The following is an 18,390-nucleotide window of genomic DNA, read 5'->3' on the forward strand; positions in this document are numbered from 1 at the left end:
GTGCGATTAATTAGATTAGAAATGATCCTTAAAGATTTAAAGTAACCTTGAAGATCTATAATCTCCTCAAAAATAAATTAGAAACATCATGAGTGAAGTAAATTAACACATATGTAAGTACTAAAGAATATAAAAAATAAAAAAAATAATTGCACAAGATTTTTGTGATTAAAATATTTTTTTATATCACACTTAAGGGGTATGTGAAACTATATTTAGTCAGCGAGACATTCCCTCATGTGGCCATTATTTAGCTGTAACTTTCAGCAGAATATAACTCCAGACAGAAGAAAAGCCTTCATATGTTCCATCCAATCATGCATGTGGAAAAAAAAATCTTCCAAGAAAGCACAGAGCACAGAAAGACAGAAATTGATTGAAAGATACAAGTTGTGTTCAAAACAAAAAAGGATTGAAAGAGAGAAAGAGAGTTCACTTTCAATTCCATTTCTCTAACAACAGGAGGGCTCATTTTTACCACAACAAGCGGCAAAGGACGCCAGCCACAGTGAGTGAGAAGAGAGAAAAAGCAGAGAAAAAGGCCTAGCAGGCGGCTGTGAAAAAGTAGAAAGCTATATGGGGGGAAGAGTGGGGGTAGACATGTTTAGCAGAGAAAGCTTCAGGCTCCAGAGAGCACAGAGGCAGATGAAGCCTGATCTCAAACTCTCTTCACTGGCTCTGAGCTTTACTATCACTATTACAATGTTGCTGTGAAAATGAAATACAGAACATAATGAAATACAGATCATAAACATAATTTTCATCAGCCACTACTCTAGGCTGTAGTGTCACATGATCGTGCATAAATCAGTCTAACATGCTCAGTCTAATCAGTCTCAAGAAAAAATTCTTATTATTATCAGTGTTAAAAACGGTTTATTTTTGTGTAAATGGACAGTAAAAAAAACTGCATTTATTTCAAATAGAAAACCTTTGTAACTTAAAAAACATCTTGATCCCAAACTTTTTAAATGGTGTATTTTTAAATATTAAAGAACAAGTAGTTCTAAAGATCTAGAAGTCTAAAGATGCCTTGTTGTTGTTTTTTAATGCAACCACTTGTAACGTAAGTGGACCATATTTAGAATACTGCAAGAGACATTACAGTCAAATCAGTCCGTCTACTGCATGTTCACATTGAAAAACAATGGAAAAGGACCCTATGAGTTTGCAACCCATCCACAGCAGTTACAGTCAGCAAAGCAGAAATGAGTGGAATGATTAAGGTCAGACAGGAGAGGGCTTGATCACCCCACCGCCCCCCTAGTAAAGACAGGGAGCTTCATTTATTTATATTTACCAGCATTAGTCTAGATCCTCATTATTTACACTCCATATCCTGCATTTCATTCTGACCCTTTCCTTCTCATCTCTCTTGTTGCCTTCTGCTCTCCAGTTTTTCCACATTCTCTCTTTTTAACCTCAACATCCCTTCAAGCCAACACAAGCAGCGTGAACAAAGACCCTTGTTTTCTTGAATACTGACCACATGTGGGGCTGTGCTGAGCGCAGTGCAGGGAAAGATAAGCAGGTGTACGCTCACAAAAAGTGTTCAGACTGTTCTACCAATGTCAGAGAAAGAGCGGGGGCTTTCATCTCAGACACAAAGAAGCCAAAACCACTTAGAAAAACATCTCTAACAGCTCCCTGTTGATAAGCTTAAGTAATAACAGCTCACGCTGTGAACACAGACGCTACTGAATACTAATAATTCCCAGTTAACGCCTGTAGTGGTGACTTCTCGGCAATCAATTCTGGATAACAGTTTCAAAAAACAGGGGATGGCGAATGGAAAATGTATGAAATAAAGTATTATGCTGACAGAAAATCAAATAAAGAATGATCCAGTACTCTGATACTCACCAACAAAAGAGGTTTCTCCCAGGAAACCTCTACGTCTGAGGATCACCTCCAGAACTTTGTCCTGCTCATCCACCACATAGTTTGGTTTCTCCAGAGAAATCCAAGCCCAGTTCAAGCGAAACTGTTGGTTTTTCAGTTTGTTCCCTCCTGAAAACAACAATTAAAGTGTACACTCTCTTAATGCCAGTTGAAAGCATTGTGAAAATAAACAGAGCGCTGCAGTAACACTGTATTTTTGTCGACCAACCCAGAAGTTTGCATTACTATGCTTCCCTGCAATAGGACTTTTCTACTGGTTTTTGAATTATTGCAGAAAATAAGTTCTGTGACCAACAAAGGTTTATGATTCCAACACATGTTGCTCATCATGATAATAATTACAAATAAACACAACTTTCATGAATTTTAAAGTTTAAATACAATTGCCAGAAGTAAAAAGTTAAACAAACTACACCATGGTTGTATGACTTCAATGTCACCACCAACAGCTCTTTCAGTCTTTATCTAAATGCAATAAATTGGAAAGTCCAAGTTAAAGTAGTTTTCACAAGCAAATTAATAAACACAATGAGGCTGTAAAAGCGGACTAGTGAGCTTTCCTGTTCATTGTGATGATGTGTAATGGCCCAGACAACCTCTGAAATACCATTTTTCCACTAGTCCGCTTTAAAAAAAAAAAAAAAAAAAAAAAAAAAAAATATTACTATTTTATGTTGTTGAATAAAACATGAAAATATCTAGCTTGTGTTAACCACCGACCTCATTTCAGGCATTCAACCAAAAACACATTCAGTTCGGGACGAAGGAACCTGAAGTTTAAAAATGTGAACTCGTTTCCGGTTATAGGATTCATTCCTGCAGCACTCTATAAAATACATGTTTAAATATTTAAAATATTCACGGGCTGGAAACGTGTAAAACTTTAGGTCATTACAAATCTGTAGAGTTTTGCATACACATGTTCTAAGTAACACATTACGAAAATGATCCTCATATAATCTACACAGAAGGGATTCATTAGTGATAATTTACATAAAAACAATGTACATACCACCAGCTGTTTACTTAAGGGGTTTACAGGAAATAACTCTCATAATCCTACATCTTGCATGTTATTTCCTCCTTTTGGGAAAACTTACCTTATCAGGTTTTATAGCATAAAAACAGCACAGTTGACTAGTAGGGATGGTGCTTGAGATTTTGATCACTCACAATATCTCTAAACTTATGTACTCGAGCACCGGTCTTTTACCCACACAAACTAAAAATAAAGGTTTGTTTGTATAGAAAAAGAATGTACCGTAGTTCAGTGCAGAACAGACATAATGAAATATTTATATCTTGTGTATGCTGACTTTGCACTTCATGTGCTTGGTTTCACAATTCTTGGTTTGTCTCACATTACTTGTATTGTCCAGATGTTACTGAATCATCTAGTTTAAGTATAAAATGATAACATGATACTGATCCCGATGTAATGATTACCTCAACCGAATCAAGCTTACAGAAATGCTTTCAAAGGCAGTCTACACCTCTAACAGATTAAACAATTAGGGAATATCCAAATGGATGGAGTATGGACTTCATTCATTGCAAAGCCTACAAATAAATCTTTGAAAAAAGTATGTGTAACTGTATTACAATTCATGCATACATACCTATAGACCAACTGCATCTCTTATCTATATTCACGCCATGATGGAGTCTGGCCTCATAGACAAATTCCCAATTTCTCAACAAGATCGACCCTATATTCATGACTTCTCTATGTGCATTTCACTTGATTTCCTCAAACTAACCCCGGGCTCCTAATAACTCACTCTTTAACCTTTCCTGATAGATGTCATAACTGGAAAAAATGTAAATGTTGCCAAAGTCACTGGATTTCTAACTCAATATTAGCCTGTAATGATGTACGGTTGCTAAGGGATAACTGTTCAGCAGGTGTACACAACTTCAGAATGAAGGAGAATAAAGCATTTCACATGTTAAAGTGATTATATTTGACATTTCATGAAGATTAGCTGCATAAGCCCCATAATCAATTTATTGACTCTTATTTCTACTCCAAATATGTGGATTGCAGGTAAATTGTAAAAGGAATCTGTGATATAAATAGAATTTAAAAATAAATATAGTTACATAAAAATATATATATTTAAAATAAATACAAAATGTAAAAACAAAGATGCTAATAATCCGAATTAACAAGTGGACAATATTTGATTTGATTTATTGTTTCACTATACCACTGAGTGGACATAAGCAAGCTAAAAGCGTTTCTCCTGTTATTTCTGCTGCAGTCAATGGCGGGGAAATAATGCAGCGCATTTTCCAAGCAGCAATGACACTTTTTCTTTTAACTTGTCAGGTTGTATCAATTAAAGAAAGAAGTGATATATAGAGTGTGGTTAAAATGTCGCCAAAATCCATTTGCGAGTAAAGTAAAAGCTCTCAGCTCAAGGACTCCACTATTCTGTTCTCAGGGTGTTCATTCAGGTCAATGAGCCAAGCAAACACAACACCATCCGTTACCACAAAGACAAACAAAATCCAATGGAGTTTTACATTTTCTAAAGAACATCAGTGGTGTTTGCCTGTGAAAACCATATCACAGTGCTAAACAGCCATTGTTTACTAGAAAAAGAGGTTTCCTTTAAGACTTAACCAATCCAAAGTATTGTTGTCAAATATTCAGATGAAGGTAATCTAAATTGGCCATGCCAAATAAGAAACAGGTAATCTGCATTATCTTAAAAAGGAGTTTAATAAACGTTAACAAAGTATGAGAAATGATGATCTTGATTCTTGCCTACAAAAAGGCCACTGAAAATCATGTAAACAAACGATCTAAATAAATGAGAAGAAAAGAGAAAATAAGCTATTTAGTCATAAACGTATATCAGACATGTGAATTTAAAATTCCGTTGTATTTGTCCTGTTGTCAAGCTGAACAGTAACATGCTCTCATTAGCTTTGCCTCTGAAAAACAACATACTGACAGTTGCTTTGAAGCCCAGTGGATTTGTCCAGACCCCAATACTGACAGTCTCCATGAAGCTTCTCACACAAAAAGCCCCTATAGACTTTATTAAACAGTAGCGTTTCAGAGCCGGATAGTTCAGACAGAGTTTCCTACAGTAGATAGACGTGACAACACAACAGCTGACATTCACTCAGAATAACTCATTAAAAGCTAATCAGTGTCTGGTGCATCAGAAGCTTTACTCTATCCAGAAACTTTGAAGAACTTCTTAACAGCATCTAAAAATAGAGCTCACAAATAATTCATCAGATACATTCTCAATCCTCCTGAGTGACTGGATAAAGTCTAACAGAAGTCAAATGGAGATGACCCCTGAGGGGACTTAAAAACTACTATAGTGATTCATGAGGGTCTCATACTATCAGGGCTGGAATATAAATCTCAATATGAGAATAAGAATGAATGAGAAGAGTAGAGTATTAAGTGCCATAAAGCACAATGCCTTCTTTTTTATTAATTCTGCGCCAACAGCATCAACATCAACAAACCTTGAGGAACGCCACACTCTCAAAACTTAGTTAAACACAAGTCATAAATAAGTGCTACTTTAAGGCCTGTTTATCAAAACTAATATGCATGTTACACATACTCATATTTCTATATTATTTCCCTAGCTTTTAGTTTATGGAACCAACCTGTGAACTGAAATAGCTGAATTAGAACTAGATCAAAAATACAGCATTACTGTGAAATAGTATTATTAAGTATGATTCAAAATAACTGTTTTCTATTTGAAAATATTTTGAAATTGACTTTAATTCTGTGATGGGAAAAAGCTGAATTTTCAGCAGCCATCATTCAAATCATTCTTAATCTAATTTAGTGCTCAACAAACATTTCTTACTATTAACAATGAAGCCTCCTCTTGGCTTATTTCGAAATCATCAGACTTTTTTTTTTTTAAACTTGTTTTTTGCTTCTAATTCATGACCAGCATTTTGTTGTGTTCTCTCTCTGTGTTCGTCACTAACCACACAGTGCTGATCATAGACTGTATAAAAACATGGACATGGTGTCTGTGACCTCACCCGTAGACTCCTGAAGAGCATTTTGAAGCTCAAAGTGTGCCGAGCGGGTCATCGCCATCTTGGCAGCACATCACCGCACGACTCTCCCGGACAATCGAAAATGGGCAAAAAGGCTGGTTGCTGAAGCCACGCCCACCTAGCTCGATGGCAGTGACAGCAGCGGCAATCCACCTGTCACTCAAGTGGCCACGCCCTTAATAATGCCGAAATTTGAGGCTTAATATAATCTAAACGGATGAGTTTAAAAAAAATTCCACAGTTGTCACACAGGACAAAATCAGCTATTTAGACCAAAATCTATTAAACGCGCTTCTCTTTCAAAACACGCATCACCGGAAACACGGCATGTGGCAATCTATGACGAAACTGGCGAGAGCCAATGAGCGTTTGATATTGCTGCCATAAAACTTGTTGTAAAACTTCTTAACGGCATTTTTTTTATTGTTACTATAGCTACAGAGGAAAGATATGCATATCGCCGATGAATGCAGTTTGAATTTGGATCTTTTCCTCACACCAAGCATCACATGGATACAGAGGATTTGAAATATTGTATGTATCTTGTTTATCATGGGTCACATAATATGATGCTAGATCATAGCCACATTCCTCTTACCAACAATCAGCCCTCATATTGTTTGCCTGATCCACGCTGTGCCGTCATTGCCACACATGGTCCAGCTCTGGCTGAAAGGGTACATGCCATTGCTGACAGGAGGCCAGCAATGCCAGCTTGAGGCCAACTTTGGGCCAAGTCTGTTTGTTATGTGGGAAGGGAATACACAATCTTGTGTCTAGGCAACAATGAGAAACCGAGCTACAAAAATTTTCTATTCCAATATTATTTCTGGTTAATTTGAAATGGAAAAAATAAAATAAACCACACAAGCATGTGGTTATCTACATCCATGCTAAGAATATCATTGTTCTGTATTGTTCATACAGCGCTTTGGATCCTGTTCAACAAATCCCCTGCAAAAACCCTTCACAATACAGTGTATACAGTGGGGAAAACAGAGCCAGCAATGAGATTTTTTTTTTTTAACCCAGACACAACAGAGCTTTAGGAAAAGCCTAAAAGGTGGTGGACAGTCTGCAAAATAGCTTTCCAGGAAATAAAAATGTTTTAAAATGGCAAAAATAAGCACAATTTTGGTTCCCAACCTGATGTCAATTGTCAAATAAACCAAGTTTTATTTTTAACAGTACATAGAAAAATATTTTTAAAGCATATAACGAGATTTTTGTTTTAGAGTGAACACTGTTATAAGTACACACTAATAAACCCTCAGTCCCACATAAGAAAAATAAAATAAAAAAAACACATCAGCTATGATGCATCACGTAAAGATTCACTCTGTTCTTTGTAGCCACTGTGTGTCCCTGCAGTCATTCCTGTCATATTCCTCTGAAGCCTGATTGCAGTGAGAGGTGTAGAGGATTCAGAATAAAGGAAGTGTAACCAATAAATCGGTCCTCTTTTACTCACTAAGTTTGGAGCCGCAAGTTGCAAAACTGTTCAAAAACAGCGTTTATTACTGTCAATCAGAAGGTGTTTATGAGGCTTTTTTAAAAAAAAGGATTTTAAACTGATATAAGCTCTGTTCTCAAAGCTATTGAGCCACCACACTGACTAAATAAAGTAGGCAACACCCCTCGAAGGCAGAATCCTATAGGTGTTCTTGAACTTCATAAATGTGTTGTGTACAAATTTACCCCCTATACCATTATATTGTGCACTATTTAAGGGTAAAATAATTTAAAGTGTCTAAAAGCACTTCCGGCATATTTAGTGTCTGAATTTGTTCACTTGTTTCAATTTACACCTTTAAGTGCACTATATTAGTGGAGTAATGTAGGGAATAGTGGATGAGGGTATAGGATGCACTTTCTAGATATTAAAAGATGAATAATGTTTATTAATGAGTTTTGGTATTGAATGAAATGAAAAAAAAAAAATATTATCCACCACTTTTTTCATGTAGCTTGTTGCAGCGCGTTATGGGAATACCTTTTCCCCAATAGATACATGCTAATCGGGTGGCCGATATTTGTAATTTTTTATATATATCGGCATCGGCCGATATCCATGTTTAGTAGCGCCAATTTAAAGTCAGGCATATCCATGGGCAGCCCTGTGTTATTGGTGCGGTGGAAAGTGCTGCTGCCGCATGTGAAAGACCCCAAAGCAAAACTTTTGGAAGATTTAACAACAGGTAAGGCAAAAATTCTGATATTTCAAAGTTCTATGGACATATATTTACTATATATTTCTAGTAAACTATGATGTGTTGCTTCACTTGGTGAAAGAAAAAACAAATATCATAGAACCATCGAGAACTGGCATAATGCTACAGCTGGTTAAAGGTTTGTTTACTTGCAGTTAACTTTAAGGACTTTGGTCTAAAACGATCAGCAGCCTTCTTGCAAACATATAACATTGGGGTTAATTAGTTCTGTTTTATTTTTCCTGTATCATGGTCGGAGAATTTCACTCTGTGCATGGGGTAAAGGCAGCAACTCTCACAATTGTGAACAAAACAATTAATTTAACCACTCTGGAATAATACTTGTACTAAATATGTATATTGCAGACTAACAGAGTGTGTTAAATAAATGCAGCTGTTAAACACGAATTGGCTGTAAAATGGAGTTTGTGATGTTGGCTGTGGTTGTCAGGCTTTTTGGACGAGCACAAACTAAGATAGTCTAATTAGCTCAGCTTCTTCAGGCATTATGTGGCAAAGTGTTTGTAATCACTGAATTTCAGGCTGAAGCTGTACATTACTGCAAAAATGTGGGGAAAAGGGGTCCTAGGAGAAAGCCTTGAGGCACCTCAAGATAAAAACGGATCAGCTGAGTCATTTTATGTTTGCACACTACATCTGTAAAATGAGAGGAGAAAGATACAGATAGTCCCCTTACTCCTTGAGGTCTGTCCAATAAAATAAATGCCAATGGAGTGAAACTATCCACAGGGATGCAAAGAAACAAAACCAGTAATGACCCACTGGGGTCAGGGGTCAGACACCAACAAAGCTGCATACCAATGAGTCCCTACTTTTCAGTCTTTCCTGCCAGAATTATGAGATGACTGACAGAGGAACAAATGCTCCCAAAGTGTAAGGGAGGTAAGAGAAAAAAAGTGAAGGGAACAAATAGACACATAAACCAAAAACGATTCTAAAATCTGGTCCTGTCAACTGAATGTGTTAATGTGTATATATATATATATATATATATATATATATATATATATGTGTGTGTGTATATATATATATATATATATATAATTTTTTTTATTTTTTATGATAGTATTCATAAAAATATTTTTTTAATATTTTAAATAAAATATAATATTAAACAAAAAATGAATTAGCATATTGTGCAATTAATTTAAAACTATCCCGATTTGATTATTAATATGCCACTGAATGATCCTTTCAAACAGTTAATCCCTCTTCACTTGAAGGTGCTAAGCAGACTGTAATGGTTATCTTGTTTCATGCCGCAACAGATTATTTCATGAAACAACTGGTGATTTTGAACGTGGGATAGAGATAAAGCAATAATAGAGCTGTTTTCCTATAGAGTTAGTATTTTCTCAACTCTTTCCAATGTCATAGACTCTGTAATATTTTAAGTAAGCCTGACAAGGGGTGCAGCTTACACTCATGGCTACAGGCTCTAATTATGTGTCATCTGGCCTCTAGATTTATATACCAAACAGCCCTTTGCATTGCATCTATGCAGACCCTTCAATCCACAATATCCCTTTGTGCGGCACTAACCCAGGCAATCCACAAAGGCACTCCTGCAGTGTGCTTTATAGTGTGCATATCACACATATTTGGCTTTTCACAACAAAGTCTTTAGCCGCAAGCTTTTCCAGCAAAAGTGACGAAGTGACTGGTTCAACCTAATTTATACATGATTATCTATGCTCCACCAGATTTAATCCTACCCTGTTGAAATATGTTATTAGGGTCATTTTACCCCACACTAACTCACTTAAGTTTTCTTTGATGTTTTAAAAACTCATTTAAATGTATTAAAAAAATTGTAGTCAAAAAGGTAGCACAGCATGTAATAAGCTGCACACACACTGACAGTTTACCTACTGTGGAAACTAAAAGCCTAGTTAAATGCTAAATATCTAAATATATCCCTCTCTGGTCTAAGGGATCACAATTAAACATCTAAGGCTATTTCATATGCAATGGCACCTAAAATCAGAGGACATTATATCATTCATGAATTCAAATGATTTGTACCGTATTACTCATTTACATTCATTCATTTAGCAGATGCTTTTATCCGAAGCGGCTTACAACTGAGATTCTTATTAAATTAAAAATATTAAATAGGTTAACAAATAATTGTGCAACACATAATCAAACAATTAAATCCTGAAAATTGGCACATTTCATTTTCTTGTAAAAATCAATGCCTTTTTTAATGTTTTTAGGACTTACCATTGTCCTCCACGGTGAAACTAAAGACATCACTGGTTTCATTGTTCTCGTCCTTCAGGATATAGCAGATCTTAAGATCATCTATGTCAGCTGAGGACACACACAAACACAAAAATTTTACATTAATCTGCACAATGCAATTTATTATTCATTCAGAAGGATCTATATCTCAAAACAATCTATGATAATCATTTTTTATGATGATCTACAGACCATAGAGGAGCTGTGGATATAAAGCTTTTCAGTTTTTAATAAATACAGGTGAGAATTTTCACAAAAGCAGCAGGGAATGAGTCACAAAACAATCAGCAAACAGGTGAAAAGCGGTTACATAATGACAGGCAAGAACAAGAATTTTAAATACAGACTCAGACTCCCCTACATCTGATTTATCCCACCCCAAATTAGACCCCGTAACCACATCTGCACTGATATACCCTGGTTAGGTTATGGTGTACCATGATCAACCTGACTCTCTCTTCCCCTTGCTCTGACCCACTTCTTTAAAATTATTGATATCACTGGAAGAATCCTCATAAAAATGTAAACCTGTGATTCTTTATGCATGGATGAAACCGCTTTTCATATTGAAAAAAAAATTTTTTTTTTTTTTTCACCAAAAGCACAAACTTAACTTATCATTAAATATTTAGTAAATGCCAAAGAACAAGCGGTAGCAGAATATGGGGAAAGGGCAAAGTAAATAAAGAGAAGTGATTGTCCCTTCTGCTTCACTGCTCATACTGATGAGGTCAAGTCAGGTTTGCCGGGTCTCTCTCTCCATTCTGCCTCTTCCAATGTCTGGTACTACTGTATATGTGTGTGCAAAAGGACCGTTTTTTTTTTTTTTTTAATTAAAAAAAGTCCTTTTTGCAAATTTGCACAGATTTTAATAATTTAGGAGGCTAACCTGTTAAATTATCAGACTGATTGGTCAGCAAATTAACAGAGAACACTAAGTGTTTCTTAAAATTATATACTATGAATCTATTTATATTCGATTAATATAAAGCTTGGTTTCATTTAAAGTTACATTTAATATATATATTATATATAATATATATATATTTAAATATTTATTAATTTATGTTCATTGATTGGTTGAGAATAATTATTATAAAAATTGATTCTGAAGGATCAATATCAGTTGTTTACCATTTAATACTTTTTTACATACCATTTGTAAAATCTTCAATATCTTAAAAAAAATGCCCTAATGAAATTATATGTTTATATACAAATTTAAATGTATTATATAAATGTACAATAGATGGGGGGACCTGTTTCTCTGAGCAATAGAGCATGAGCCCAAAACTCATGTTGCTGGTACAACCCAGTCAAAAAAAATATAAAAATAAAAACACCTACATATTGCAGGTCTGTTTGTTATGGTTAGCAGCAGAAAAAAAATACCCTTCACCTTTAACTCTTTTTAAAATGTGGTTTGCCTGTAACCAGTTACTCCTTTCTCACTACAGGGAAGTTAGAAGGGAAAAGTATAAGAACTTAATAATTGAAAGGAGATGTGTGAACGCTATAGTTGTCTCATCAAGAATTTAAGCCGAAGGCTAAAAGACACATCTTACAGCTTGTGCTCTTGGCAAAGGGCAAAGTGCCTGTTTTGTGATGGAACCTACATCATTTCAAGTATTAATGAGAGCAGGTAACCTGAACATGATGGGTACATAGCATTTTTTAAAGAGACAATTTTTTACAAGTGTATCTTCAAATTATGGTTTTACAGAGCTTTAAACTGCACAGTTTTAGCACAATGAATGGAAAAAGTATTTCAGGCAGGAACCAATCATAGATGGTAAGAAAATTTGGTGCTCATGGTACATTACCTTGTGTGAAGATGTTGATCGACTCATTCCCTCTGTCCAGGTCAATCAGGTACCCATGCTCTGGCTGTGCAGTGATGTGAAAAACCAAAGCCTCAGGGCTACTGTCACTGTCTACCACCTTCAGGACTTTTCTTGTGATCTGATAACCCAAGTGACCTGCGGACAAGACCTTTAAAGTCGCTGCTCCTTTGTTAACCACAATCTGAGGCACACTGTTGTCCACTGAGACAATGGTAATCATCATGGTCTGAGGCCTTTGGGTCTCAAAAATGGTTTCAGGCAAGACAAAAAAATCTGAATGGGTGCCATCAGTGACCGTAAAAGAAAAGCTGTCCTTGTCCGACTCTGTGCCATCATGCTTGTAGCTGATCATATTCTCATTCAGGTCCTGCTTTGTGAAAGAAGTCACTTGTCGACTGTTGTTGAAGAGCAGCTTGCCATAAATGGGTAGTTGGGTGACTGTAAACTGGAGAAGGTGCTCAGCTGTGTCTTGGTCCTCAACAGACAACTCAAAGGGTGTAATGAGTTTGGTCTCTCCCTCAGTCACTAGAAGGTCATGAATGGTCAGTACCGGCTTTTTATTGTCAACATCAACAATTGAAACACGGAATGTGCGGAACACAGGGTTGTAGCCATCGGTCACCTCAAACTCAAAGCTGTCCATCTTGACTTCATCATCAGCAGTATGAATGTAGTAGATCTTGCTCCCGGCCAGCTGTAATTGGGTGAAGGACACAATAGGCATACCTGGTGTATCTGCGCTTTCCAAATGCCCTCTCACGGGGGCTCTTGTGATGGTGAAGACTAAGTTCTCATCAGGGCTGTTGAGATCACTAGAGCCGATGAGGTTCGTTGTGAGTGTCACTTTGCCACCTTCTTTAAGAGACACTCCTTTACTGATGACATCAGGATACACGGTGTCAATGCTGCCCACGGTAATATAGAAGTATCTGCCAATTACAGGATTGATTCCATCTGTTAAATCAAACTTTACAAGGTCTTGAATGCCTACCTGGCCATTGTGAGAGTAGAAAATGAGACCCTTGTTTACATCGTTTTGTGTAAAGTTCATGCCAACTGTTATGTTCTCTAGGGACCTAGCAGATCTTTTCTCCACATAACCTGCTAGTTTTCTAAGAAGGAAGCCCTGACCTGGACCGTAGCGAATAATGAATGTAAGTGATTCATCGTCGGAGTCCAGATCAGTAGCTTTTAGTACTTTACTGTTTATCTGCTTTGTCTCACCAATCTCAATTTCAAGCCCATCGTTGATGGCAAGCCTTGGTGTTTCATCATCCACAGGGATAATCATGATCATGATGGTGGCCTTAGCTAAATGTTTCCCATCTGTAAGAAGAACATCAAACTTATCTTCAGTGGTTTCAGAATCATCATGCTCATAAATTATGCTAGAGGCTTCCTTGATTTGCTCCACAGTGAAATTTGTGACCGGGACAGAGCCACTAGGAAGCTGATGAAGGATAAACCCATGATTTGGGGGTTTGGTGATGATAAAAGTCAACTCTTCTGCAGGAACATCAGCATCGACTCCATTCAAGAGCGGTGTGTCAATGATAACATTCATGCCCTCCATTACAACAAACTCTTGTGTAAAGATCTCTGGTTTTTCATCATTGGTGGGAATAATTATAATTGGAAAGAACTGTCTTTCTGAGAAATTCACACCATCTGAACATCTAAATGTGAGCCTGTCCTCTACTGGCTCAACTCCTTTATGTATGCTTTGGACATAGTGAATATGACCATCATTCACATCTCTAATGGTAAAAGCACTTATCGCCATTCCCGACCTTGACTTTTCAGAGCCTGGTGCTGGAGAGATATTCTCCACATATCCTGATGTGGGCTGAACAATGATGGTGCACAGGATGTCCTCAGTAGGCGTGTCCTCATCCTCAACCATTATCTGATGCCTACTGATTGTGTTTTTATCCCCCTCAAACACGGTAAAGGTAGGGCCAACTGTGACCACTGGTGTCTGGTTATCTACAGGCAGAACAGTGACATGAACATGGACTCTGTTTACTCGGTTACCCCCTACATTCCACTCATCAGACATGTAAGAGAGGGTCAGGCTGAAAAAGTCTTCTATAGAAATGAGACCAATCTCACCGCTGGTGTGAGCATACACAACCCGACCACTGATGATATCAGCTTGGGTGAATCTGCTTGAGGAAACTCCACTCAGCAGAATTTCTCCAAACTTAGGGGCTTGTTCCACAATGAATGTCAGCCTCAGGTCATCAGTGTCCTCAACTTTCCCTTGGATAACAAAGGCAGTCATTTCTGTGGCACCATTTTCCAGGACATCCAAGCGAGAGCCAAAGGTGCCCTTTGTCAGGCTGAGTGTTGGTGTCTCATCATCAATAAGCTTTACCCCTACCTTCACAGTGATTGTTACAACATGAACACCATCACTAACATCCAATTTAAAAGAGTCACTTGTCACTTCATCACCATTGTGGATATATGATACTTTTCCGTCAGCGATATCCTTCAAATGGAAACTACTTCCTTTTTTTAAGTTAGTAAACATATGCTGAAGATGGCCATGCTGTGGAGTTTGACTTAGTGTGAATGAAATTTGCTTACTGTCAGTGTCAAGGTCATTTGTGTCAAGTTCGGCACTCGTGATGACATGCAACCCTCTTTCAAGGACTGTGAATCCAGTGTTCGTTATCTGTGGGGGTTCGTTGTTCAGAGGCTGCAGAAAAATTGTAAAAACTCCATTAGCACTGTTTCCAGCAGTGTCCTCTACTGTGAAATGGAACCGCACCACATGTGGTGTGATGCTAAGCTCAAGGTCTGGTGGGTTGTAGGAAATCTTATGATGGTTAATTTGTGCTTGAGTAAATTCGGTTACATCACTATCTGGGCTGTCAGACAAAACAATAGACCCAAATTTAATGGGATTATTCTCATCAGTGTCAGTTGGCGGTTGAGTTATTGTATATTTCAGGTCACCGTCCTCTGTGTCCAAGTCAGTGTAACGAAGAGCATTCTTGTTAAAATGAGTCAGCTGGTACTCATGAACCGTCATCTGCAAAGTAGTGCCAGGGAACAGCACAGGTGGAATATCATCGATAGGTAAAATTCTTATAATAAATGAATTCTCGCCAGATTGGTTGGGAGGATCAGCATCATCTTGTACTTTGAAAATGAACTGATCAGTAACTGTCTCTGTGATGTGTGGACCCGTATGCCTATAGAACAGCTTTTCATCTATGATATCTTTCTGGAGCCACTGTGTCACTACTTTCTCATAAACACCATCTTCTGCATTAAATTTCCAGGATGACGGGTCCTCGGGTGCTTCAGATTGCCTAACCACAACCTCGCCAATAGCAGAAAATGGAGGCTCGATTGTAAATTGAATGCTGGAATCTTCAGAGTCGATGTCTGCTGCACTGAGGGTGAGCTGTGAGATGGGCACCATCTGGTTTTTGAATACAATCAGCCCAATGTTTGCATTTATGATGGGCGGCTCATCATCTGTGGGTACAATTGTGATGGGGAACAAAAACTCAACTTCATTCTTGCCATCTGACATTCTGAATATTATATTATCACTGTATGTGTCACTGCCATCATGCTGGTATACCACAATGCCGACCTCCAGATCAGCCAGTGTAAAATACTTCCTGTTGGTGCCCAGAACAGTTAAGTGACCGTGACGCAGTCCACCAACCACCGTTATCCTCACACTTTCCAGGTTGTCTTCATCACTTATTTCTAAATTGTTCTGAGTAAACAAAGACCTAGACTGGCCTTCATATAATAGCTGGCCGGTATTCTTAGTGACTACTGGCGCTAATGTATTCATAGGCTTCACAACAATCATGAAAGCAAAAGGATCTGAAATGCCACCGTCTGTGTCTATGACCTCAAACTCTATTTGAAAGATCCTCTCTGTATCCGAGTCCAAAGAGGGAGGTTTGTATGCGATCTTCAGATCTTTGAGATCCCTTTGATAAAAGGATGTGATAGGTAAATTCCTATCATCTGTACTCACAATATAGCCCTCTTCAAAGGACAGAGGAGAAGTGATGTTGAAAACGAGATCATTAGGATCGGATTCTGTGTCCTCCGCAGCCAACATGTCAGTATTTAAAGCTGTCATAACAAACTGATCAACTTCCATCATCATCATAGCCACAAAACTCGGTTTGGGGGGAGTGTTTTCTTCGCCCTCTTTTATCCGAATCATTACATGGAAATACTCTTGTTTAAGTAAATAATTTTCTTTGCTCCGTAGCTCCACAACCATTGGGATGTAATCCTTATTTGGGGACTTGTGGGTAGACGTGTGCTCATAGCGGATATCTGATTTGAGAAACAGGTCACAGTCCATCATTTTCTCCAGTTTGCTCTCATCAACAACTTTACCATATTTAGGAAGAGCGCTGCTGGCAGCCAGGGATGTTACCTCACATTGTTCTAAATCTTTATCATATGTGAAGTCTAAATGCTTTCTGCCGATAGGATTACTAGTACCAAGCAGTTTATCAACATTAAGAGGCATGTTCTTAGTAACAATCTCCAACTGTGTGAAAACAACCTCCACCTCTAGCATAAAGGGGATGATAATAGTTTCAGTCTGAGTGTCATACCTGAGTTGCAGCTTCACCCTGTCACCTGAAGGGCTCCTGGAACCGAAATGAGAGTATCTTACATCGTTGGGACCAAATTCACACGGGAACTTTTTAGGAGAGACATGTCCCGGTCTCTGAGACAGCGGATCATCCAGAACGGTAATACTGCACCTGTCTCCCGGCTGAACTTCAATGACCAAATCGTTGATCGGATCTATGTAAACAGATCTCCCGAAAGGCACGTGTATGCCGTTGTTCGCCACCAGTATCGCGTCCTCGGAGAGTTCTGGCGTGTACGCGTACGACAATCCGTGTGTTTCAACTCCTCGCGCTGAACTACCTGTCAGTGAAAGCACGAGAATGAGAAATCTGTGAAGTTCCATGCTGAATGCACACAGAGCTACAGGAGGTCCGTGGGTAATTGAAATATCCAAATGGAGCTCGATGGGGTTCTCCGCTCTTTGTGCTTTACATCCACGAGGGGAGAGGAAACAAATCAGAAAGTTAAAAAAAATCCACACGCGCACCAGGATGCTCGAGCGGCATTCCCACAGACTCAGCGCGAGCTCAGTTTTAACTTGCGCGTGGATGACAGCAGGAGGACACGCCCACAGCTTCATTCTATTGGACGGAGAGTTGCGTTCCCACGTTCGCAGGTGATTTTCTCAAAGGATTTGACTGTCTTCTTTAACTGTGCTGATGATCTGATGTGGCGCGTCTGGATACAATAATTCTTCACCTAAAATTAATAGAATTATGTATTCCGTTCTCAGTAAAGCTATCTCATTTAACAAACACAACTGAATTGAAGTTTAAATTTTTTTTTTTTCTGATGTCTAAAAGTGCAATTGAATTTAAACTTTTACCTATTTTATCTCTAGGTTGTTGATTTAACTCTTAAAGAGCAGAAACATAAAACAACATTAACTTATTGTTTTTACATCTTACATTAAGTATTTCCTATGTAGCTCAACCGGTAATGCTAAAGTCACGGGTTCAGGGAATGCAAGAAGTACAAATTTATGACTATTAGGTAAAAAGTATGCCAAATGTATTAAAGTGAATAACATTTAACTTAATGCCAGATAAGGCTGATGAGTTCATGCTTGAGTTTTTATGTCTCTTGACCTGCCCCAGGGAACCTTTTTCAATATTTGGCCCACTCACTCACTCACTCACGGTTCTTCCCTCCAACCTCTCAAATATCTGTAACCCCCCCATGTTCAGATACAGAAACCATTTAAGAGTTAATATTAGCATCACATTCTCATTTCACTGGAAACCATAAAATACTTGATCTTTAGGTCGGGGCAATGCTAGCTATGAGATCAAATTTATATGACTGAACTGAAGTATTGAATATTTAAAATGAAATGAACATTAACTCATTAAAGTGTCTGGAGATTAAAGACTGTTCTTGACTTCAGCTGATGAATATATTTCAGTAAAAATGATGTAACCCATTAAAAAAAAATTCTTGACAGTTTAAAGGAATAGGAGAATCATGGAGGATTTAAACTA

The 18,390-nt window shown here is 37.8% G+C and overlaps 1 protein-coding gene across 1 annotated transcript in view; it reads right to left on the bottom strand.

Moving 5' to 3' along the window:
• LOC128021181 (FRAS1-related extracellular matrix protein 2-like) overlaps nucleotides 1-17,456 on the bottom strand; it is a 49,701-nt gene extending 32,245 nt beyond the window's left edge. The window contains exons 1-3 of the mRNA XM_052608198.1: nucleotides 12,257-17,456; nucleotides 10,413-10,502; nucleotides 1,864-2,010 (exon numbers count right to left, since the gene is read on the bottom strand). Coding sequence (XP_052464158.1) covers nucleotides 1,864-2,010; nucleotides 10,413-10,502; nucleotides 12,257-17,252 — 5,233 coding nt within the window. The 5' untranslated portion in view covers nucleotides 17,253-17,456. The remainder of the gene's footprint in view (nucleotides 1-1,863; nucleotides 2,011-10,412; nucleotides 10,503-12,256) is intronic.
• Nucleotides 17,457-18,390: the final 934 nt, after the last annotated feature.

Source organism: Carassius gibelio, chromosome A10 (genome assembly GCF_023724105.1).
Source record: "Carassius gibelio isolate Cgi1373 ecotype wild population from Czech Republic chromosome A10, carGib1.2-hapl.c, whole genome shotgun sequence".
Classification (NCBI taxonomy): domain Eukaryota; kingdom Metazoa; phylum Chordata; class Actinopteri; order Cypriniformes; family Cyprinidae; genus Carassius; species Carassius gibelio.